The sequence below is a fragment of the Dreissena polymorpha genome, chromosome 10 (genome assembly GCF_020536995.1).
Source record: "Dreissena polymorpha isolate Duluth1 chromosome 10, UMN_Dpol_1.0, whole genome shotgun sequence".
NCBI lineage: Eukaryota > Metazoa > Mollusca > Bivalvia > Myida > Dreissenidae > Dreissena > Dreissena polymorpha.
The window spans coordinates 21,135,819-21,161,072 of NC_068364.1; the positions used below are offsets into that span (position 1 = coordinate 21,135,819).

Below are 25,254 nucleotides of genomic sequence, written 5' to 3' on the forward strand. Positions count from 1 at the left end.
ACCTTGCAATTTGATTTTACCCTCACCTTGAACCTATGGATCCTGTTCTTTGAGGTTACTTTTACCTGTTCTTTCGTGTGAACTTCACCTTACACCCAGGGACTCTGTTCTTTCTTGGGTGACCTTCACCTTAAACGCATTCTTTCATGTTTCCTTAACCTTAAACAAAGGGACTCTGTTCTTACATATAATCTTCACCCTGAACTTAAAGTTGAGATGAAGCTATGGACTCTGTTTTTTCAAATAATCTTTACCTTGAATCTAGGGACTATATGACTGACTGTTTGACTGTAAACGATCACTTGATAACAGTATTTAATATTTCAGTTGTGTATACCCTGAACATTGTATTTCCAAAATTACCACCCAAAAATTGGCCTCGATGAGATGCATGAAATAAATTTTGCCGAATAAGGGAGATAACAAATTTGTCGATCGTAAAACAGTATTACCTCCCTTTGTAGCAAAGTTGACATTTTAAGGGAGATAAACACAAAACGAAAGTAGCAATATATCTCATAGATAAACCCATTTTAGATAGTTTAAACCTCTCAACTCACGGTCAAACGCGCTCAAAGCATTAAGAAACAAGTTATATTTTATGAAATCTTGCAGAAATGCCGCCGCACCCACACTGCCACTGGAGGGATTCTCAGGTACATTTAATAAAGTGATTTTAGAGAAAATGTGTAATAAAAAGCATTGAGTTGCCTTTTTTTTTGAAACATTGATAATTTAAATGTTTACAAATTCGAAAAATAGCTTTTTTTAGTTTATAAATCAAGAAGTTGATTACTCGCCCATGAATCTCTTTGCCCTTGTATCTTATAGAAGGGTATATCCGCCATATCTAACCTGGTTAACTCGCAGGTTGGGTTAAATCGCGATATTTCATTAGCACCCTCTGAATTTTGTTTATAAACAATCCTGCTTGATCTACTTGTAAAATCTGACAGAAAATATCTCTCACCAGGACCCTCAATCCATTTTAGGGGAAGCGGGTCGCTACCCATAGCAGGGGGAATTTTCGCGGCGTTTCCCTTTTTGGGGGATTTTTTAGTTACTCTCTAATTATTACATTTGTACATGTTTGCACTATATTCATTGCTTATTTCATAATTTAGTTTGTTTGAAAAGATTAAATTAAAATAGAATTGAGATATAATAATCATGAGACATCTATGAACAAAAATAAAAAAAAAATTTTTTTTTTTTTTTGGGGAGGAATTTTTCCCCCATAAAGGGGAAAAAAGTATGCTTTTCAGGGGTGGGGGGTGGGGGGAATGCAGCCGAATTTCGGCCGTGGATTTGACAGATTGAGGGCCCTTCTACTGCCAGTCTGAATTGATTTTTGGTAATTAAATGTCATAACACTTTGTCAACAACCAGACACGTTCAAATTATTTCAATTTTAATATTATCTTAAACAAAAAAACAAGAAATTGCTTGAAAATAACTATGATAGTTTTGTATGTGATGTCTTAAATTCCATATATTTATATTGTTATATACGTTATTGATTGTTACTCTTATTGTTATATCAGATCTTTGTTTAATTATGTAACTTCAATATTAGTGATGGTTAACCTATTTACCAGGAATCTACCAGGCAACAAAATAAACAACAATTACGGAAAGTTTTGTTGTTTTTGTTCCTACTGCAGTTAATATTGAAGGATTTTCTCCATAACAGGCAATTGTTCAATGAAGTTAATCAAGTTGAATATGATTTTCCATTAAATCATTTATCTGATATATGAAGATTGTTTCTAGATGCAAGAGAATATTTCTTAAGTACTGTGAGACTAACGTGTTACAGGTTACATGCATGCTTTTAAATGACATTGATATTTTAATACAGAACATGCATACTGTTAAATGACATTCTTATGTTACCTACTGTCATATGCTATCTGATACATGGCAGTTGCATTTTGCCTTGTTACATTTGCCGTGCAAACATTTCATCTTCTTTGCCCCATATTGATAAGATTATTATCATATGTCTTTACTTTGTGTGTGTTATTGACAACTGCTATGGAAGGGAATGTCCGCCAGTCCATTCATGTTACTTATTGTTTATTCTAAAAGAATCTACTGATTTTTTTGACAATATTTAAGAATGTAGGCAACTGTCAAATGTTTCTATATTTTCAGCAAATTTATATTTCATGATATTGTTAATTGTTAAGTGATTAAAAGCCAGTTTTATTCAAATGCGTGCAACCAATGACAAATGGACTGCTATATTAATTCTTGGAATTGCATCTATATGTAACGCAGAACTCAAGAGACATCTATGAATGTCTTTCACGCATTTAGCTTTTTGATGTAACATCTTTTTAACAGTTTGAGGCATTTTGTGTAATTTATTGGAAATTTGAAGTTATGCTAAAAAAACTCAGAAAATCATAATAAACCGTTTCAAAACAAAAATATAAAACACATTATCGTTTATAATGTCTTCAATAATGTTTATCTTAGCAGTTTTGATGCTCATATGAATAACTGAGTGTAGTTAAATCTTAGGAACATACAATGGCCACATATTTGTTGTTGAAAGTTATTGTAACCGGCATAACTAATATTAATTGTCCAACAGAATGTAATTTTTCTCGCCATTCCCATCACTTATTCAGGACAGATTTGGCTATCAAGCTAGAGTAATGCAGACTTGATCAAACCCATTCAGTGCTTGTCGGTTAAGTTGTTGCTAACATACTGGACAGGCGGGTTTTCCTCTGGGAACTCCGCTGCCCTTATAATTTGGCAAATTAAAAATTGGGCTTCGCAATATATTCTCGCACAATTGTCACAAGCATGGAAACACACATGAACGCACACAACACAGCCACCACTCACTGGTGCATGCACACATAAACGCATACATACATCATATGCTCACATTCACACGCGTGAGTATCGAGTAGTCTTACCATGTGGTCATACGTCCAAGTGTCTGTATGTCTGGCTATCAGTAAATAAATCATATTCTTTTATAATAAACTTTTCTGAACGAATACATCTCTTTGCGGCATGTTCTATCAGAAAAACAAGCTTGGACGTCTATATAATTGTTTTGACAAAAGTATTCTACATGCCGGAAATGATCGTAGACCTTCAAGAGTTGTCTCCCTGTATAATATTTTGTGCCAGAACATCAAATTTATTATTGGTTCCATGCAACAAAATAAGGCTGTATATGCATAGAAACATCATAGAAACAGCAACAAAGTAAAATGCACTTAGACAAGCACAGAAGTAAATTGCATTAGTATAAATTAACATTTCAATATTGCAAAGCTGAATGCAAATTCCATGAGACCAAAACAAATGGTATTCATAAAGGGACTGAACATAAACCTTAAGGCGCATGAATAATGAATTCTTTCTACAGCAAATGCAAGAAACAGACATACAATTATTATGTAACAGAAATCAAATGCAAGTTGTAATATGTCAAAGTGGAGTTGTCTATCATAATCATAATTGTCATTTAGCAGCAAGCATGTACTGGCAGATCAACCCTTCCATAGCATCTGACACTTTGATATTTGTAAAGATTGGGTTTGTTTGACATGACTTAAGATTAAGGAACTAAATTTGTACCTTTTGCCCATAAAAAGACTTCAAGTCCAAACTGACTTCCCAGCTATTGGTTACAAATACAGAGCAGATTTTAGGCACCGATTTATGTGTGACGTCAGGTAAGTTTTTGGGCGCTTAACCAAAAGGAAACCCTTTTTTTACTTTGGTCACTTGACCAGCACGTTAAGTCTCACAGGTTAAGACATATTGATTGGAATACTTCAAATACCCGTATTCAAAAATGTGTTACTGCTACATGTTCAGGCTTGGAAGCAGCTTGGACTGGAGATGTCCACTACAAGTGACGAGGCATGCAAAATGTATGATGCCATCTTGACCCAGGTATTTATGTCATGGATTTCCAGGGCTTTTTTTTCCTCTTCATCTTTTAAATGATGCAATTGTCCCCAAATTTCAAGCTTACTTTGTGAAATTTCTTCTCCTTTTCCGTTTTGTCTATAACAAAATTCCCCAAATGGAAGGCCAGGCCTTTTTCCCAAAGTAAGAAAAAATACCTGATTTCTGAATTTAATAATGCCTAAGTGTTCAATTTGAGTACATTAATCAGCAATAGATGCAGGAGTTAGATTAAAAGGGGAAAGAACAAACCTGTAAATTTATAATTAAAGCTTTAAACAATCTGTATATGTAATGGCTTTTTCTTGATGTGGGCTTACCTTTCCATCAACATACTTCATGAAGATAATCTACTTAATATCATACATTTTAAATAGACTGTGATGTCATTGAATCCCTTATTCATTTGTTTTTATTCATTTTTATATTCGTTTTATAAAAAAATGTTTGTTTCTAATACAGTTAACTTCAAAATGATACTGACAACATGAAAAGAATTAACAGTCATTTTAATACATTACTCTTGTATGCTTATGATCTAAATTATAAATAAAATCCACAAAAATGTACAGGTGGTGAATCACTTTGATGATGGAGCTCTTGGGGGAATGGCAAAATGTCTGGAAAGGATGACAGAGGCAGATCCAAATTTCGGTAAGACTGACTGTAGCTCTATTTAGTTTAGTTTAAACCTATTTATTATAGCTCGATTGCATCAAAAGCCTCAGGCTTATTGAAACGCTCTCAAGTCCGTTTCCTCAGCCTAGAACCAGTACTTGGTGTCTATGGGGGAGATCTAAAGAATGCTCACACAGTGCGGATCGAACCCATGACCTCCCGATCGCTAGGCGGACACCATATCCATAACACCACGGCGACCTGTTGACCTGTAGTTCTATTTTATTACCTTTGTGTCCCAAAAAGTGTTGTTAACAGAGGCAGATCCGAATTTTGGTTAGACTGATGTATTATTGTTTAGAGAAGGAAATAAAATAAATCACCTTTGCTCTATTTCGTTTTCTTTGAGTCCCAATAAGTGTTGTGAGCTGTTTTATAAATGGTTACAAGACAGTTTCAATTTTCTTTGAGTCTTATTAATTTGCAGCTTTTCATGAGCTGTTGCAGTCTTTTAGTCTTTATGTGCAATATAGAAGTGCCCAAGTAAAAAATTGAGAAAGTTATATCCCTTTTTAGCTCATCTATTTTTTGAAAAAAAAAATTAGCTATTGTCATCACCTTGGCGTCGGCGTCCGGTTAAGTTTTGAGTTTAGGTACACTTTTCTCATAAAGTATCAATGCTATTGCATTCAAACTTGGTACACTTACTTACTATCATGAAGGGACTGTGCAGGCAAAGTTAGATAATTCTGGCTTGCATTTTGACAGAATTATGCGTCCTTTATATACTTAGAAAATTGTAAATTTTGGTTAAGTTTTGTGTTTAGGTCCATTTTATTTCTTAAGTATCAAAGCTATTGCTTTCATACTTGCAACACTTACTATCATAAGGGGACTGTGCAGGCAAAGTTATGTAACTCTGACTGACATTTTGACAGAATTATGTGCCCTTTTTATACTTAGAAAATTGAAAATTTGGTTATGTTTTGTATTCACTTTCCACTTTTTTCCTTAAGTATCAAAGCTATTGCTTTTATACTTGTAACACTTACTGACTATTGTGAGGGGACTGTGCAGGCAAAGTTATGTAACTCTGACTGGCATTTTGACGGAATTATGTTCCCTTTTTATACTTAGAAAAATAAAAAATTTGGTTAATTTTTGTGTTTAGGTCCACTTTTTTCCTAAAGTATGTATCAAAGCCATTGCTTTCATACTTGCAACACTTACTGACTATTGTAAGGGGACTGTGCAGGCAAAGTTATGTAACTTTGACTGGCATTTTGACAGAATTATGTGCCCTTTTTATACTTAGAAAATTGAAAATTTGGTTAAGTTTTGTGTTTAGGTCCACCTTTTTCCTAAAGTATCAAAGCCATTGCTTTCATACTTGCAACACTTACTAACCATCGTAAGGGGACTGTGCAGGCAAAGTGATGTATCTCTGACTGGCATTTTGAATTATGGGCCCTTTATACTTGAAAATTTGGTTAAGTTTTGTGTTTTGGTCCACTTAACCCCTTAAGAATCATAGATATTGCTTTCATACTTGGAACACTCGCAAACTATCATAAGGGGACAGTAAAGGACAAGTTGCATAACTCTGGTTGTCATTATTATGGAATTATGGCCCTTTTTTGACTTAGTAACTTTGAATATATGGTTACATTTTGTGTTTAGAACCACTTTACTTCTAAAGTATCAAGGCTATTGCTTTTAAACTTGAAATACTTTCATGCTATCATGAGGGTTCTGTACATGGCAAGTTGAATTTTACCTTGACCTTTGAATGACCTTGACTATCAAGGTCAAATTATTAAATTTTGCTAAATTTGCCATAACTTCTTGATTAGATTCGATTGATACTTTTACAAAACAACTCTTACCTGACATACCACAATTGACTCCGCCCAAACCATCCCCCCCGCCCCCGAATCCCCCCCGCCGAATCCCCCTCAATCATCCAATTTTTTTTTTAAATTAAAGATCATCTTATAAATGACCACTACACCCTCACACTATACTCCCTCCACCCCCTAATTTTTACGCCCCCCGCAGAATCCCCCCTCAATCCCCCCATTTTTAAAAACATTTAAAGATCATCTTATAAATGACCACCACACCCTCACACTATACTCCCCCCACCCCCTAATTTTTATGCCCCCAAATGGGTGGCATATAGCAGTTGAACTGTCCGTCAGTATGTCAGTCAAGGTAATATGTCAAATTTATGGTGTTTGTCTGTCCGAAAACTTTAACATTGGCCATTTTCAATATTGAAGATAGCAACTTGATATTTGGCATGCATGTGTATCTCATGGAGCTGAACATTTTGAGTGGTGAAAGGTGAAGGTTATCCTTCAAGGTCAAGTGTCAAATATATGGCGTCTGTCTGTCCGAAAGCTTTAACATTGGCTATAACTTTTTTAATATTGAAGAAAGCAACTTGATATTTGGCATGCATGTGTATCTCATGAAGCTGCACATTTTGAGTGGTGGAAGTTCAAGGTTAAGGTCATCCTTCAAGGTCATCCTTCAAGGTAAAAAAAATAAATAATTCAAAGCGGCGTTCTTATGAAGCTGCACATTTTGAGTGATGGAAGTTCAAGGTCATCCTTCAAGGTCAAGGTCATCCTTCAAGGTCAAAGGTAAAAAAATAAAAAATAAAAAATTTCAAAGCGGCATTATCATGAAGCTGCACATTTGGAGTGGTGGAAGTTCAAGGTCAAGGTCATTCTTCAAGGTCAAGGTCATCCTACAAGGTCAACTCCAAGGTCAAAGGTCAAAAAAATTATTCAAAGCGGCATTATCATGAAGCTGCACATTTTGAGTGGTGTAGGTTCAAGGTCAAGGTCATCCTTCAAGGTCAAGGTCATCCTTTGAGGTCAACAGTCAAACAAAATTTTTAAAAATTCAAAGCGGCGTTATCATGAATCTGCACATTTTGAGTGTTGGAAGTTCAAGGTCAAGGTCATCCTTAAAGGTAAATTTTTTTTTTTAAATTCTAAGCGGCTTTCTCATGAAGCTGCACATTTTTAGTGGTGGAAGTTCAAGGTCAAGGTCATCCTTTAAGGTCAAGGTCTTCCTTCAAGGTCAAAGGTCAATTATTTTTTTTAATTCAAAGCGGCGTTCTCATGAAGCTGTACATTTTGAGTGGTGGAAGTTCAAGGTCATTCTTCAAGGTCAAGGTCATCCCTCAAGGTCAAATGTTAAAAATAAATAAAAATTCAAAGTGACGTTATCATCAAGCTGCACATTTTGAGTGGTGAAAGTTCAAGGTCAAGGTCATCCTTCAAGGTATTTGGAAGATATCGTAATAAATGACCACACCCCCACACTATACACCCCTCTCCACTCCACCCCTCCCTCCTATGTGATTGAAATTGAGATAGGTCCCTACACCTTTAAAAAGAAAAATAGATGAGCGGTCTGCACCCGCAAGGCGGTGCTCTTGTTGAACTTAGGTTTAATTTTTACCTAATTTGCTACACAGTATAAAATAAGGTGTATTATGATGAGGGGGGGATATTTATCAAAGTTTTTTTTATTAATCAAATCAATAATATTTAAGTGTTTATTCTTTTTTTTCCAGTTCTTGGTCTTGCAATGAAGCACAGTTTCAACCTGCAGTTGATTCACCATAACTACACCCACGCCCAAGAGGTATACCACATGATGGAGTTGTCACAACAACCACATGTGAAACCATGGGAACGGAAACATGCAGAGGCAACCAAGCTTCTAAGCGAGGGGTACTGTTATTGTTAATCTTCCAGAAAGAATTATACTTTTTAAGAAAACCTTACACATTTTGTAAACTTTCAATTATAATTTATTGCTTCGTAATTTTTGTATACTTAGAATTACTTATTCTACATCAGATTTAATTAATCGAAAGCTGCGTTTAATTCCAGTCACATTTTTATTGATAGCTACGTTTGATTGACAGTTACATTTTCTCGCCAGTTACATTTGATAAACAGAACATTTTAGTGCCAGTCACATTTTATTGAAAGCTCCTTTAATCAAAAGTATTATTTGATAAAAAGATACATGTGCTCGCATGTACATTTGATTGACAATGACATTAAATTTCCTTGGATTAAACGTTACTATCGATTAACAGTGTTCTAGTATTCTAATAAGAAAGCTTGGATATGATTGATCAAAGAAACTTCCTTATAAAAAAGCTAGCTGACTTTAAGTCTTTTTGAAATAACACCTTATCGGTTAGATATTCAACAATGTTGACATACATCTTAGTTGTTCATTATAGTTTATTTTGTTTATAATTTACACGACGTCATTTGAGTTTCAATGTAGTATTTGAGTTTCAGTGTAGTATTTGAGTTTCAGGGTAGTATTTGAGTTTCAGTGTAGTATTTGAGTTTCAGTGTAGTATTTGAGTTTCAGTGTAGTATTTGAGTTTCAGTGTAGTATTTGAGTTTAGTGTAGTATTTGAGTTTCAGTATAGTATTTGAGTTTCAGGGTAGTATTTGAGTTTCAGTGTAGTATTTGAGTTTCAGTGTAGTATTTGAGTTTCAGTGTAGTATTTGAGTTTCAGTGTAGTATTTGAGTTTCAGTGTAGTATTTGAGTTTCAGTGTATTTTTTAGCCATTTTCTTTTGTTTACTTTAGACATGAAGACATTTGGAAAAATGATGGGAAAAATAGGCTAAACGAGAACAACACTTTAGCACATGCAGTTAGTCCAATTTTCCTAGAGCCAGGGTCATTTATTGACCCCTACCGGTGAAACCAGAGGAGACTTATGGTTTTGCGATCTGTCTGTCTGTCTGTCTGTCTGTCAGTCTGTCTGTCTGTCTGTCTGTCTGTCTGTCTGTCTGTCTGTCTGTCTGTCTGTCTGTCTGTCTGTCTGTCTGTCTGTCTGTCTGTCTGTCTGTCTGTCTGTCTGTCTGTCTGTCTGTCTGTCTGTCTGTCTGTCTGTCTGTCTGTCTGTCTGTCTGTCTGTCGTCTGTCTGTCTGTCTGTCTGTCTGTCTGTCTGTCTGTCTGTCTGTCTGTCTGTCTGTCTGTCTGTCTGTCTGTCTGTCTGTCTGTCTGTCTGTCTGTCTGTCTCTCTGTCTGTCCGTCCGTCCGTCACATTTTTCTGGATCCTGCCATAACTTAAAAATTCTTCATATTTTTTTCATGAAACTTGAAACATGGATAGATGACAATATGGAGATTATGCACATCATTTCATTTTGTTCCCACGTCAAGAATTCTGGTGTCTATTGCAACAAAAAAAAAATACTGACGATGCTGGAGTTTCACTGGTAGGGGACAATATTGCTTGGCAATCTCTTGTATTTATATAAATTTCTTATTACAGAAAGTTTAACGATGCTTGTTCTCTGTGGGAGGATATTCTACTGGACCATCCAAAGGACCTGTTGTCGCTTAAGATGCTGCATGAAATTTACATCATCAATGGGAACTCGTGTGGCCTCCGAGACAGCATTGCAAGGGTTGCACCGTATTGGACTCCAGATATGCCGCACTATGGGTAAGGTGGATGCAGAAAGCTTTTTGTTTAGTCCAAACCAAATACCTATTGGTATTATGTATAATTTGTTTGTCTCAAAAGTCTAAGAAGTTAATTTCCTTGTTTAGTAACTAATAGTATCATAAGACCTTACAAGTAACTTAAAGAGGATATTTGTTGATTTGGGTGTCTGATAGAATTTTAATGCATAAGTGGTTCAGAGAAAAATGTTCACAAGTTGTGTAGTATGCTATATCTGTAAACATGGACGAAACAATATTTGATCATTCAATGAAAACATCTCCTTTTCTTTATATGTCACACTTTAGTACACTAAATAATTGAATGATAGTTGTGCTTATATTTTGGATGGATTTATTTTTGAACACATTATTTTTATATACAGTCTTAATTGTGTTATTAAGCAGCCATTCAAAGGAAGTGGTCATTGGTTTGAATGTATATTCTACCTCAGAATGAATACCTTGTGACTGCTTAAAAGGTGAAAAATGTTGTTTGTTGTGAATTATACTGACTGCTGGCCCCATACCGCAAGTGACAGTTTAACTGAGGTGTAATAATGACTAATTTTCAACATGAGTAATCTACACAGACAGGCGACTGCTTAACTCAGGTGACTGCTAGAGCAGGTTAGACTGTATTCTACAGGCTTTTTTGTTTGTCTGGAAAAGTGACTATATTTTCACTCACTGAAAAGTACCAATCTTATATTTTCACTGAAATCAAATTTTCTTTCACTAATAAAAGATTCTGTATTTCACTGACAATCAATTAATAAATATTTGTTAACAGATATGGATTCTGAAATGTGTTAATTGCAAACCCAAGTGTTATAGATTTTAGATTTATAGTATAAATGAACACACATTTTATTAAGTAGTGAGGGGCATTGTCCATTATCCTGCAGTACAGGTTGTAAGACTTTAACTTTCTTCAATTTTAATTTTTGATCAAGTGACATGAATTTAGCTCACAAAAGTTACAAATTTACATATAATTCAGGTATTGTTAGATTTCTTATTTTCCTTAAAAATGTCTTTGGATCATTTTAAATTGCAGTTGATAATTTTTTTTAAAGATTTTATTTTTTTTGCCTACTTGTTGCACAATAACATAAATTGTAATAATTTTTAAGTAAAAAATGTTTATACTGCTGATAGCTATGTTTCTTTTTCAGAGATATGCTGGCAATGTATGGATTTGGCTTAGAGGAAACAAACATGTATGATGTGGCAAGGCAAAAGGCTCAGCAGGCTGGTTGTTTGAATATTTTAATTTTAATCCTCACTGTTTTCATTGAAAATGATACATTTGTACATTTGAGTCACGTTCTGAGAAAACTGGGCATAATGCATGTGCGTAATGTGTCATCCCAGATTAGCCTGTGCAATTCGCACAGGCTAATCAGGGATGACACTTTTCTGCTTTTATGACATTTTTCGTTTAAATGAAGTCTCTTCTTAGCCAAAATCCAATTTGGGCGGAAAGTGTCGTCCCAGATTAGCCTGTGCGGATTGTTATGCACATGCATTATGCTCAGTTTTCTCAGAACGCGACTCATTTAATCATGATAGTTGCTGATAAATATAAAGAAACACAGAGTTAATTGTTTCGCTGACCAATAAACAACCATAAAGTCAATCCTTTTCTTGAGGGCAATGTAGTTAAATAGGGCTGGTCACAAACCAGATGCAACAATATTTGCTTTTAATATTAAAAAAAAAACACTTTAACATTTTCTTTGTTTATGGACCAATCAGCACATGGCACACATTACTCTGTCTAACTAGGAAAGGGACATTACTCTGTCTAACTAGGAAAGGGACGCAAGAGGGTTGCAATAAGCATTTGGCTTTTGATGTAATAGATGTATAATAAACAGGTTTAAAAATAAAAATTATCACATAAACTGATGGAGAAAATGTGTCATGACCAACGTTCACACAATAAATTGGGCACATTTTTATCTTTTAGGCGTTGGAGATCAACCCCTACAATGCCTGGGCTACTCATTGTTTGGCTCATGTGAACGAGATGACGGGAAACCACAAAGACGGCCTTGCGTTCATGGCTGAGACAGAGGCAAACTGGAATGTCAGTAGTTTAACCATTTCCCTCTCAGAAGCAAAGTGATCAAGATGTGTTTGTGAAACACCATGTCCCTTCAGATATTTGACCTTTGACGTTGAAGGATGACATTGACCTTTCATCACTGAAAATGTGCAGCTCGATGAGATACACATGCATGCCAAATATCAAGTTGCTATCTTCAATAGTGAAAAAGTGTATATTAAATGAGCGTTTTTGGCTCATATATTTGACCTTTGACATTGAAGATTGGCATTGACCTTCCACCACTCACCACCTAAAATGTGCAGCTCCATGAGATACACATGCATGCCAAATATGAAGTTGCTATCTTAAATATTGCAAAAGTTATGGCAAATGTTAAAGTTTGACACAAACAACAAACAACCTGCGAGTAAACTGCTGTTTGTTCAGGTTTTATGCTGTTAGCTTTTTATCAGTATCTAACGGTTGAAAATGAGGCCTTAAAAACTTAAATCTAGTAAGAAAGGTCTTAAATTAAATATAACTTTCTAAGGGACTACAAATGCCTCAAAATAAGCATCTAAGGGGTAAAGGGTTAGATACCTATCTAAGTGGTTAAGGTTCAAATGCCATAGTTCAAGAACGCAACATGTACCAGTATACCTGGAGAAACTATCCAAACTAAATGATTTGTTAGTGTGTTTTGTGAAGTTTTTTATGCAAGAGTATTCAGGACAGGGGCGTAGATAATGGGGGGGCAGGGGGGGCGGCCGCCCCCCCAATATTTCGGCTAGTCAGGGTGAGGATGAGGTGTAGAAAACAATATTTAGTGCTTAAAATTATTATTGTGATCAATCTGACATTTAAGGTACAATTTACCGGGTATTCAAAACAAATAAACAATTTATCCATGCAGGTCATGTTTAAACCTATACAACAATTCCATTGGCATACATTCTTAATTTTAGTCATTTTTAATATATATCTATTTTAATAATCATGAATGGTATTAATAATAGTAATAATAAAAAGAAATATTATAATTTTAATTACTGGTATTATAGTTACAATTATTGTCATTATTATTTTGTTATAATAATTATTATCATTATTACTAGTGGCATTATTATTACAATTATTATTTTTGCTACTACTACTATTACCATTATTACTATAATGATGATTATAAATTTATGAAAATTGCTGTTATCATTATCATTACATGTTATATAATTATTAAATCAGCCATAATTATTATATTGATTCCAGTATACAAGCCTGAAATCTCACAACTACTGGCACTGGGCACTATATTACCATGAAATGGGTGACTTTGAATCCGCAGCTGGTCTCCTTGACAACCAGGTACATTTGTGTGGGGATTTATTCTAACTGAGAGAAATTTTCAATAAAATTACATAAGTTCACACTGATGTGGGAAACTTTGAATTCTCAATAACAGGCACTTATAGAAGAGATAAGCTCTTGTAAGCAAATTAAGACTCCAAATCCAGTTCCCCTCCAGGATTTTGTATGGGTATTTGTCCCCAATCTCCAAAAGTAAATATTGTTCCCACATGAGTGCCCAACAATACCCATTGAAGCCCCCCCCACTCCCCTGATCTTAAAAAAAAAAAAAAAAATCGCAATGTTCTCTTCATTGCCATACCCAGCTATGAGTTGAACCTTTGCCAATATAATGTTTATTCTCAATAGTATAAATTAACAAACAACACTATATTCCTCAATTTTAGTCAAAACAATGCAATTTATGTTGCATTCCAAAGCCCCAAATGACGAAAACAATTACTGCTGTCTTGCAATTTATTGGTACTTGTTCCCAAAATGTTGTATTCTTGAAAAAAGGCATTATATAAATAACTTATAAAAACTTAAATAGTTTTAAGAAATTAAACAAACAAGAAAAAAAAGATTTTTTTGATCATTTCCCTATTATCACTGAATTTTATCATTGAATATCATTTGAGAATTCAAATTTTATCATTTTGTGTACCAGCTCTGGGGTTCAACCATTGTACTAGTCTGTGACTACACCATGCCGGCTTTACGGTTATAGCATGATCACTGTTTTGGTATTACCAGTACATGTTTTACAAACGTTGTTTTAAGTTTACAAAATGAGTGGCTTTTATTCCGTAATTGGTCCCCTATCACCAACTCATTCCTAGATTAAAAAAAAGATGAATAAGGATTACATCCAAATTAACCCTTACAACGCTGGAACCGAATTTTAAAGGCCTTTGCAAACAGTTTGGATCCAGATGAGACGCCACAGAACGTGGCGTCTCATCAGGATCCAAACTGTTTGCTATTCTGATAGTATTCTTTGAAAAAAATCTAAGAAAATGCTAATTTAAGAAATTCAGCAGAAGACATTTTAGCAGACGACAAATTTCCCAGCATGCAAAGGGTTAAGTTCATATACTTCAGCGTTTGCATTCGTACATGATTCCAATATTTATCTATTTATTTTTTACGATATTGTCACCAACTTCTTCTTGATTGATGATTGATTTATAAGTCTGAGGTCAGGATGAAACTGGAGGTCCTTACAGCTTCCCTTGCCTGCTCACATTTTTAAGACCACTGTTTACATGAAGAATTGCATACTTGAAGGTACTATAAGGCTCAAAAATTAAGATTTAAATTTTGTTTTATATTAAATAATGATAATGAATACTTTGTTTCATATCGAGTAGGGATACCTGTAAACAGACACATAAAAATAATCAATCTTTGCTGATATATTTCGCTTGAATATCCTTTTACAGAGTATGCAGAGGTGTCGGAAGCAACTTGACATTGGGGCGGCGGAGGGGGTGGGTATGGGAGGGGGTATTCCCCTGCGGTTTGTGGGGGTACGGGGGTTCTGCCCCGGATTTTTTTTTTAATTTAAGCATCACATGGCGTATTCTGGTGCGCTTTAATGCCTGATACCTTATACACGTCAATTGTAGGCATATTCTGAATGGCAAAAGTTGTGACAGACAAATAGACGATGGAGAAGTGATCTCTATATGTGGCAGTTTGTACTTTGTAGCAAGTGACACAACAATAGGGATCATGTGGGTTGAAAGAACGTTTGGACATTTGAAATTCGTTGGTTGGTTTGGAGTAGACATATTGAAATGACATAAAAAGTTGTAAAAAAACATTAAATAAGTTTTTTAGAATTATCGCTTTACTCTGAGTTATTACAATTAATGCGGGTGTCTTGAGGCATCTTTAAATGTGTGATAATTTAGGACTATTGGATATTGGCACATTTGTATCATGTCATACTTTCCTTCATATTAATAAAAAGAAGCAAAGGCTTAGATCATACCGACAACTCCAGGTTTAACTGCTCAAGAATAAAGGGATTATTGTTATAAAAGAGACCGATCAATGAACAACATAATTGACACGTACATTACCGCGGGCGGGTGATGACAATCAACAATACACGTGTCATAACTGCGAAAGCGTGATTACGTTGCTTTGTGGTAAAGATATTTTCAAATATATGGGTATTAAAATAAAAAAATTAAAAAAGGTCTTTGCCGAAATTTTATTTTTGCCAAAAATATTTGGGCGGCGGCCGCCACCCCTGCCGCCCCAGCTCCGATGCCTCTGGTATGTTTTGAAAACATACTTTAAAAAAGGACTATTTAGGAAAAATAGAGTGATTATTTTTGTGTGTCAAAATATACTTTGAAAAAGCCTATTAAGGTGCAATATGTCAGGAAAGAGTGATTATTTTTCTGTGTCTAATAATAATAAGCTTCAAGAATATTCTATTTTTTTAGTCTAAAAATATGTTGATGAATACTCGTCCTACCTTTTGTCACTCTTTTAATTTTATTTTTTTGAATTTCAATCTAAAAGTGTACATTTTGTATGAGTGTGTTTGTTTGTTTTGTCACCCATGACCTATACTTTTCCTTGTCATTTGTATTGCCAATATAATACCATACTTACCATGTATAACACTCAGTGTATGGGTTAGTTTAAAAAAACAAACAAAGTTGTTGTCTATTTTGGATATTAACAAAAGCACAATTCTTTTTTGCAAATTAGCAGTTAGAATAGCGTTCTATCAATGAAGTGAGGCACCTACATTGAAAATTAAAATTTGAGGGGATATATCTGCGCGCAATACATGTTAACCCTTTCCCACTCAGAAGCAAAGTAAAAATGGCTATATGCAAACAGCATAAAACCAGAACAGCCTGCGAGTAACTCCCAGTCTGTTCAGGTTTTATGCAATTTGCTGCTCATCAGTATCTAAGGATTGGAAATGAAGCCTTTAAAACTTGAATCTAGTAAGAAGGTCTTTAAAGCGAGTATATACGATTTTTCATATGTTTTAAATTGATAAATATTGATGAAATATGTTACAATAACACAAAATAGGCAAGAAAAATTATACATTAAATACGAATTTCATAAAAATACAGCAACAACAAATTAGCGCCCCGAGCCGATTGTGACGAACATATTTTGCTACAATTACCGAAGCATTTGTCTTTTTATTAGGACTAGAGTTAGTGTTTGTTTGTCGTATGAATATATATCGTTGCAGGAATTTAAAATGAACCGTTAAACTAAGTTTAGATTCACATCGTACATGCATGATATACATGATGGTGAATTCGACTGTACAGCCATTTTCAATTTCAGAATTAATTAATATCTGGCTTATTTCGCATTTTTCGACACAAGTTTTTCTGAACTTTAATTTTATTTTATATTTAAATATATATATAATAAGTTTTTTATACATTTTATATAAATTCATTAATATTTGACAAAATCGTATATACTCGCTTTAATTGAATTTTACTTTCTTAGGGACTACAAACACATCAAAATAAATATCTAAGTTTTAATGGGTTAAAGTAAGGTTTGCAATATCAGCATGGTCTTTACAGATTTTACCAACAATGAAGGAAACAAAGTCCTGGTTTGCGCTGACAGACGCGGCTTCATTGTGCTTCAGGCTGGAGGCAGAAGGTAGCATTATCCCTTTGCATGCTGGGAAATTTGTCCTCTTCTAAAATGTCGTCTGCTGAACTTCTAAAATTAGCATTCTCTTTAAAAAAAAATCAAAGAATACTATCAGAATCGCAAACAGTTTGGATCCTGATGAGACGCCACCTTCTGTGGCGTCTCATCTGGATCCAAACTGTTTGCAAAGGCCTTCAAAATTTGGTTCCAGCACTGAAAGATTTAAGGCCAACAAAAAGCTACACAAATTGTAATTTGTTTCCTCTAAGATAGCATATCAAGGAAGGGCAGGTAGGTCAGTTTAACCTTTTTTGTTCGTTAAGTTTTTTTAACAATGCCAAATTTAAATAAGAATATGCACGGACATGCTTCATATTTAGAACTCTCTATTTAATACTATTGATTTAGGTAAATTTAGTTGATTTACAGTTAGTTAAAGGAATATGATTGAATGCAGTAAAAATGATCACTGAACATAATTATAATTTTACTTCTTTATATTTAGTGACATTACCAAATTTGATTGAAAACTCAATCTGGAAAAGCAAAGAAAAATTAATGGTCAACTTAATAAATTAGGGTTAGACGGGTGATTGGAAACAAATAACTTTTTAACCCCTTACATTCACATATCAATATCATACTAGATTTACAATGCGCCTCAAAAGACATAACACATCACTGATTAAAATGTGCTGTGCATGTAAATTACATACATTTGTAGTTTAGCCTGAAATAGCCATTCCAAACAGAGCTTAATTTTTGTATTTGGTTTAAATATATTGGGATCTCTTTTTTATAGTTTTTTAATATCCCCTGCATGTTGGTCTAAACACAGTAACACCAGTTTACCAAAAAATATTCATAAGGTTTAAATTGGTAGAGGCTTTTACAAATTGAATACAAAAGTTGATATCCTCGACCACTTGATGTTTTTTTAATTGCTATAAAATGTGCACATACTGCTGGTATGGTTCTTTAAATAAAAGTATATTTGCTCTGTATAATAAAATTATATCACTGGTGAATAGGAAATATTGCGAATCTAAAATTCAGGCCTCTGTTCATAACACTGTCCTTGGGGTGAAATGTTTGCTATACGTCTGAACTTTATAAAAAGGTGCCAAGACATGATAAAAGCTGGGCTCAAGAATAGGAACATTTATAGTTATACTATGAATTTGAATCTGAACTATTGTATTGTAGATTACGATATCGGAAATCGCTGGCCCCAGTTTGCGGAAATAGCTAAAGACAACAAATATAACCATGTGATGCCTTACGCAGACTTCAACGTTGCACTCGCTAGTTTGAGAGGTGGGGATTGGGAAAGCGCACAGGGCATGTTAGAAGGTCTGAAGAAAGTTGTCAAGTATGTTTTTAACTTAATATTATTGTTATATTGGATTATATTGGACAAAGTGTAATGAAGTTTTCAAATCACATACCTGCTTGTGAGAAATCTTATGACCAAAAAAAGATTTGTCTTCAGTTTTCTTTTTTTAATATATAAATACCAGCCAAGGCCAAAGCATTTCAAATGGAGTCCTTTATAAGTCCCTTATAAAATAAGTAAAAATAACACTCACACAAAGCAAAGAAAAAGACATAACCTTTCCATTTCAATTATTGTGATTTATATTTGGCACACAAGTTCCAATTATTATGTGTTTTTTGCCATATGAAAGCTTAAGCTTATCTTTATATTTCACACGTAAGAATTGGGAAATTAGTCAAGAGGTCATATGTTAAATTAATGTTCCTAAAATTAAACACTAAACAAACTAAAAACTGCAGTATTTCAAACAATACTGGTGACTTGATCATGTAACATTGAATAATTAATTAACATAATAAAGCCACTTTTCTCCTGTCATATCATAGATTTTTTTGTTTTTAGAAACAATGAAGGTGATATAGCAAGGGCGTATAATGAAGTCACTATTCCCGTTATTGAGGCTACTATGGCCTATGAGAAGGGAGACTTTGATCGTGCTGTGGACATACTGAAGCCATTGAAGTATCAGATGTATAGAATGGGTGGCAGCCATGCCCAGGTACGCTGCTTCATGTTCAAATATCACTGCATACTTGTAGAATTGTAATGAGGAAAAGCCATAACCCTTGGCAGCCACATTAGATGACACCTTAGGTGGGTATGATATTCATAATACATTCTTATGGCAGTATCGTTTGATCAGTGACCTTATTTTGCAAAATATATAAATAGTTATAGTACCCTGAACAGTTTTTGTTTGTGTGTGTGTGTTTGTTTTTAAGTAAAATAAGTATCCAGCCCAATAGTTTATTTGCGAGAAGAGTTTGAAGTGTTATAAATTTAATTTCTTTGTATTGATACAAATGCATTTTCGATGTTAATCTTTTGAGTTTGTTTGTTTTCGTCGCATTTATACAAATATGAGAAGTACTAAACATGAACTGGGCTGCCATTGACTGGGTTGTCATTGACTAGACAATCATTGATGTCATATTTTACCTGTTACTAGATTTAAACAAGTAATAATCATTTATCTACAAATGTTAATATCGGAAATCTTGCTAGTGCTTTTCCATATCAAATAAAATAAAAGATTTATGCTTAATGATGATAAAAATAATGTTAGCATGTCACTATATTTCCTTGGAACCTAGTGTTTTGGTTAATGGACAAAAATTGAAATTAAGTAGCAGCCATGCTATTTCATTGTTAAATAACTTAATATTGATTTCAATTTTAGAGGGACATATTCAACAATTTGACTATTCATGCTGGTTTGCGCTCAAAGCGACCAGAAAACCAAAATTTTGCAAGGTAATTCACATTGTACATTTACATTTTTAGCTTGGCGTTTTCGGAGAAAACCCGAGGTATTGTCATAGCCAGCTCATCGTGTCGTCCGCCGTCTGACGTCCGCGTCGTGCTAAAACCTTAACATTTTGTTAAGGTTTTGAACATTGGCTCTAAAATCAAATTGCTTCCACCTACAACTTTGAAACTTCATATGTAGATGCACCTTGATGAGTTCTACACACCACACCCATTTTGGGATCACTAGGTCAAAGGTCAAGGTCACTGTGACCTTTAAAAAAAAATAAAAAAAATCTGACAAGCTTTCATTTATTCAAAACTGCACCCATAGCTGAGCGTGGCACCCGTTATGCGGTGCTCTTGTTCAAATATATTTCTGTGTCCTATCGGTCTGTGAAAAAGTATTTGAATCCAGTAAGTGCCTTTTCATAAACAAAAACTATAATAATTCATAAAAATTTAGCCAAGCTCTGAGAAACCATACTTACTTCATGTGCATAAAGTGTTTTCCATATTAGCCTGTACGGCCCACACAGGCTTATCAGGGACAACAACTTCCGGCTAAACTGGATTTTTGTTAAGAAGAAACCACCTTTAAACAAAAATTCCATAAACGCTTAAAATGTTGTTCCTGATTACCTGTGTGGAATTCACAGGATTATCTGGGAAGAGACTACCGGTATATGCACATACATTAAGTTCTGTTTTTCCAGAGAGACGCTTAATTATATTCCAAAGTGGCAACTCTATGTGCACAAATGTTGTCAAAAAAAATGCTCTGCTTCATAATTTAAGCTATTTATTTTGTTACTGTTAAAATCATTAGAATTTACATTTGTGAGTTAAACTTGCCTCAATTAAAGTCTTTATTTTTATATAAAGGGCACAGATTGCCATGTTAATATTTTCCGGTCAATTATCTCATTCAGACAGAATACCATGTTTTCAATTCAAGTCAATTACCTCATTAAAAAAATGCAATGTTTATTTTTTCATTCAAGTGCCACATTCAAACAGAGTGCTATGTTAATTTTTTTCATTCAATTACCACATTCAAACAGAATGCTATGTTTATATTTTGAGTCAATAACCTTATTTGAACAGAATGCCATGTTTATATTTTCAGTCAATTACCTTATTTAAACAGAATGCCATGTTTATATTTTCAGTCAATTACCTTATTTAAACAGAATGCCATGTTTATATTTTCAGTCAATTACCTTATTTAAACAGAATGCCATGTTTATATTTTCAGTCAATAATACCTCATTCAGACAGAATGCCATGTTTATATTTTCTGTCAATAATACCTAATTTCAAACAGAGTGCTATGTTTATTTTTTTCATTCAATTACCTCTTTAATACAGAATGCTATGTTTATTTTTTCCAGTCAATTACTTCACACAAGGAAACAACTGAAAGTAAACAGTCCTCTTGCAGACAGACTGTTGCTTGGGCTTGCAACTGCCTAGCTAGTGCTAAGGGTCATTCAGAGGAGACTTTTGTAAATATTGAACAGTCAGAATAGCAGTAGACTATCATATTTATTATGTTTTTAAAAACCTTGTAAAGGCAATTGATATGTGAAAGGCTTATCGGTATATGTGTTACTTGCACACAAAATAAGTGGGAAAACATAGATAGAACTTTTATTTATTAAAATGGACAGAAACCATTAATTGTTTTTACCTATATTTTGAGGATGTCCAAAAACAAAACAATAAATACAGTACTTGTTGTGTTACAGACAAAATGATTAACATCGAACAAAAGAAGACTACTAAACTGTATTTACTTATTATTATTGTTATCAACATTAAAGGATACATTTTGTTTTGATGACCAGTTATTGTTTTACTGTAACAAGTATTATTTAAACATGTATGATGAATAAATAAGCAGCTCTTATTACATAGTTGCTAGTTTATAGAAACAGGTTCTATGGAAACCCTCTAAACAGAACATTTCTTGGACCACGATAAAAATTGTGTTTACAGGGGATCCTGGTTTAGAGGGGATTACTGTTCAGATGTGATTCTGATTAGAAGGGGTTCAGGTTTAAAGGTTAAGATTCTGGTTAAGAGGGAATTAAGGTTAAGATTGAATCCAGATTTAAAGGGGATGCAGTATCAGAGTGGATTCCAGATTAGCGGGGATTCTGGTTTATAGGGAATTTCAGTTAAGACTGGAATTTAGATGGGACTCTGGTTTTAAGGGAATTCCCGTTTAGAGGGGACGTAGCTCTTCAGAATGTCTGATGAGGAGTTACTGTATGACTAAGAATTTAATAACACATAAGAAAAAATATTTTTTTTGTTACATGTAATGCTATCCAACATTTTTGTTGTAATAAAAATGACGTCAGGTGTCATTATATCAGTTAGCCAAATGTACCCAAAATGTTAATTAATATACAAGAAGCATGACCACAAAATTTTTGTATCCCCTCCCAAATGTAGAGTGATATAGAATTGGCGTTGTCCGTCCGTCTGTCAGTCTGTCCGGCCTTCACCAACTTTTCAGGGCTATATCTCTGCATGTATATAAGATATCAACTTTATTGGCGTATAGATATCAATGAACATAGTTTGTTGAAGACACACAACACATGTAAATTTAGACAGAGTCAATTTCTGATTTCTTTACGATTTATTTTGAGCTCACCTGAGCACAACGTGCTCATGGTGAGCTTTTGTGATAACCTTTTGTCCATTGTGCGTTGTGCGGCGTCAACATTTGCCTTTTTAACTCTCTAGAAGCCACATTTATTGTCCAATCTTCATTTTTCCTTATATGGCTATAGTAAAATCTTGTTAACACTCTAGGGGCCACATTTATTGTCTGATCTTCATGAAACTTGGTCAGAAGATTCATCCTAAAAATATCTTGGACGAGTTCAAAAATGATGCCGGTTGATTGAAAAACATGGCCGACAGGGGGCGGGGCATTTTTCCTTATTTGGCTATATTAAAACCTTGTTAACACTCTTGAGGCCACATTTATTTTCCGATCTTCATGACACTTGCTCAAAAGATTCGTCCCAATGATATATTGGATGAGTTGAAATTTGGTAACCTTTGCTTGAAAAACATGGCTGCCAAGGGGCGGGGCATTTTTCCTTATATGGCTATATATGACTATAGTTAAATCTTGTTAACACTCTCGAGGCCATATTTATTGTCCGATCTTCATGAAACTTGGTCGGAAGATTTATCCCAATAATATCTAGGACGAGTTCGAAAATGATGCTGGTTGGTTGAAAAACATAGCCGACAGGGGGCGGGGCATTTTTCCTTATATGGCTATATCAAAACCTTGTTAACACTCTAGAGGCCACATTTATTGTCAATCTTCATGAAACATGGTCAGAAAATTTGTCTTATTGATATCTTGGATGAGTTCAAATATGGTAACCTTTGCTTAAAAAACATGGCTGCCAAGGGGCGGGGCATTTTTCCTTATATGGCTATATATGTCAATAGTAAAATCTTGTTAACACTCTAGAGGCCACATTCATTGTCCAATCTTCATGAAACTTGGTCAAAAGATTCATCCTGATAATATCTTGGACGAGTTCAAAAATGATGCCGTTTGGTTGAAAAACATGGCATTTTTCCTAATATGGCTATAGTAAAACCTTGTTAACACTCTAGAGACCACATTTATTTTCCGAGCTTCATGAAACTTGATCAGAAGATTTGTCCCAATAATATCTTATTATCTCAGGTGAGCAACTTTGGGCCTTTCAGGACCTTTTGTTGCTTATTAACACAAAACAATGTTTTCCAATGTTTGAACAATATTCTGAACTACCAGTAACATACGGCCGCCCCGCGATAGCAATATGTTGGGCTGCTCAAGTAAGACTGCTTAATTCATATAGATATAAACAACGAAAGCTCTGATAATTGATAGGTGTGCAATTCTGATTGGGCGTGTAAAGTCACGTGTCTGCAACGTAAAGTTGATTTAACGTTTGCAATTCTGATTGGCCGTGTAAAGTCACGTGTCTGCAACATAAATATGACGTATGCAACAGACACAACAAATACATATGGAATTGACTGAAGATTGACACATAAGGTAAGCAAATATTCGTACCCGGTACTTATTGAAGTTTGATAACCCGCAGTTACTGAAATGTTGATTTAGGTGATTGCCTTTTTAAGATTGTATGAGATTTGGTCCAAATTTCGATTATCATACTGTGTTATGTTACAGGAGAAGTGCCATGCACAAGAACCATAACCTAACACTTTCTTAAATAAGAGTTATGTCCCTTTGTTTTTGATGTAACTATTAAGGGCCATATCTCGGAGACAATACAATATTTAAACTTGAAACTTCATGGGTTTATTGATATCAATATGGAGAAGTGCCATGCATAAGAACCATCCCAGTACACTTAAATAAGAGTTTTTGTTTCTTTGTTGTTTTTGTATTATGTTACTTATCTGGGCTATATCTCAGATACGCTACAAGATTTCAAATTAAACATTCATGCTTGTGTTGAAATCAATGGGAAGAAATGACATTCTTAAGAACATTAACCCAACAATGTCTTAAGAGTTATTGCCATTTGTTTAAATTGTATGATGCAACTTTTCAGGGCTATTTCTAAGATACAATACGAGATTTTAACATGAAACTTCATAGGTGAAGTGATATCAATGAGAAAAATCACCCAACACTTCATGGCATAAGATGTATCGCCCTTGGTTGTTTTTGTATGATGTAACTTTCAACATGAACTGGGTGTATACATATCAAGGAGGGGAATCGGAATGCATTGAAACATTTACCCTACACTAAATTATTTTTTAGGATTTTAACATATGTCAAGGGATTTGAACCCATTAATAAACAAAATATTGGACAAGGGATATCAATTCAATTAATTTTCTTGTTTACTTTGAAAGCTGGAATACTAGGGATTCTAGTATTTGGGTATTTTATTTTAAATGTGTATATATAGTGATATAAGACAGGACTGGACAGTTTTTCTGTTTTGGAGGGATCTGGTGTAGGGAGGTTCCGCTTACTCTTTTATGCATTTGTATTTTTGTTGTAAGAATATTTAAGTATTTTTTAATTAGTCATTACCGTTTTTCTGTGTTGTCCATGCCCTATTTGTTTCAGTGTTAACCGAGACAGATTTTAAAAATGTCCAGTAAAAGTTTTACAACCAAAAATGTTCCTTAATACAATCTGACCTCACTGAATGATCTTGGCACTTATGAAAAAATTAAGTTACGATAAATAAACGTTGATTAACAATATGTTTCTAAAATAAATGACAAATTATATAATGAC

General features: G+C 34.2%; 1 protein-coding gene across 1 annotated transcript; it reads left to right on the plus strand.

Moving 5' to 3' along the window:
* Window positions 1-477: 477 nt before the first annotated feature.
* On the plus strand, window positions 478-21,849 carry LOC127847247 (tetratricopeptide repeat protein 38-like). Its single transcript, XM_052379039.1, has 13 exons — window positions 478-656; window positions 3,853-3,930; window positions 4,518-4,599; window positions 8,156-8,315; window positions 9,896-10,069; window positions 11,247-11,322; window positions 12,044-12,163; window positions 13,391-13,486; window positions 17,056-17,137; window positions 18,338-18,503; window positions 19,032-19,188; window positions 19,870-19,943; window positions 21,332-21,849. The coding sequence occupies exons 1-13, from the start codon at window positions 618-620 to the stop codon at window positions 21,411-21,413; spliced, it is 1,386 nt and encodes a 461-aa protein (XP_052234999.1). The 5' UTR covers window positions 478-617; the 3' UTR covers window positions 21,414-21,849.
* The last annotated feature ends 3,405 nt before the right edge of the window (window positions 21,850-25,254 follow it).

Bases quoted from the DNA above. Each gene is read 5' to 3' on its own strand.
- LOC127847247 (XM_052379039.1), top strand. From the start codon at position 618: ATGCCGCCGCACCCACACTGCCACTGGAGGGATTCTCAG. The intron at 4,600-8,155 runs GTAAGACTGACT...TTTTTTTTCCAG, and splicing joins AGAGGCAGATCCAAATTTCG to TTCTTGGTCTTGCAATGAAG. The intron at 8,316-9,895 runs GTACTGTTATTG...TTCTTATTACAG, and splicing joins ACCAAGCTTCTAAGCGAGGG to AAAGTTTAACGATGCTTGTT.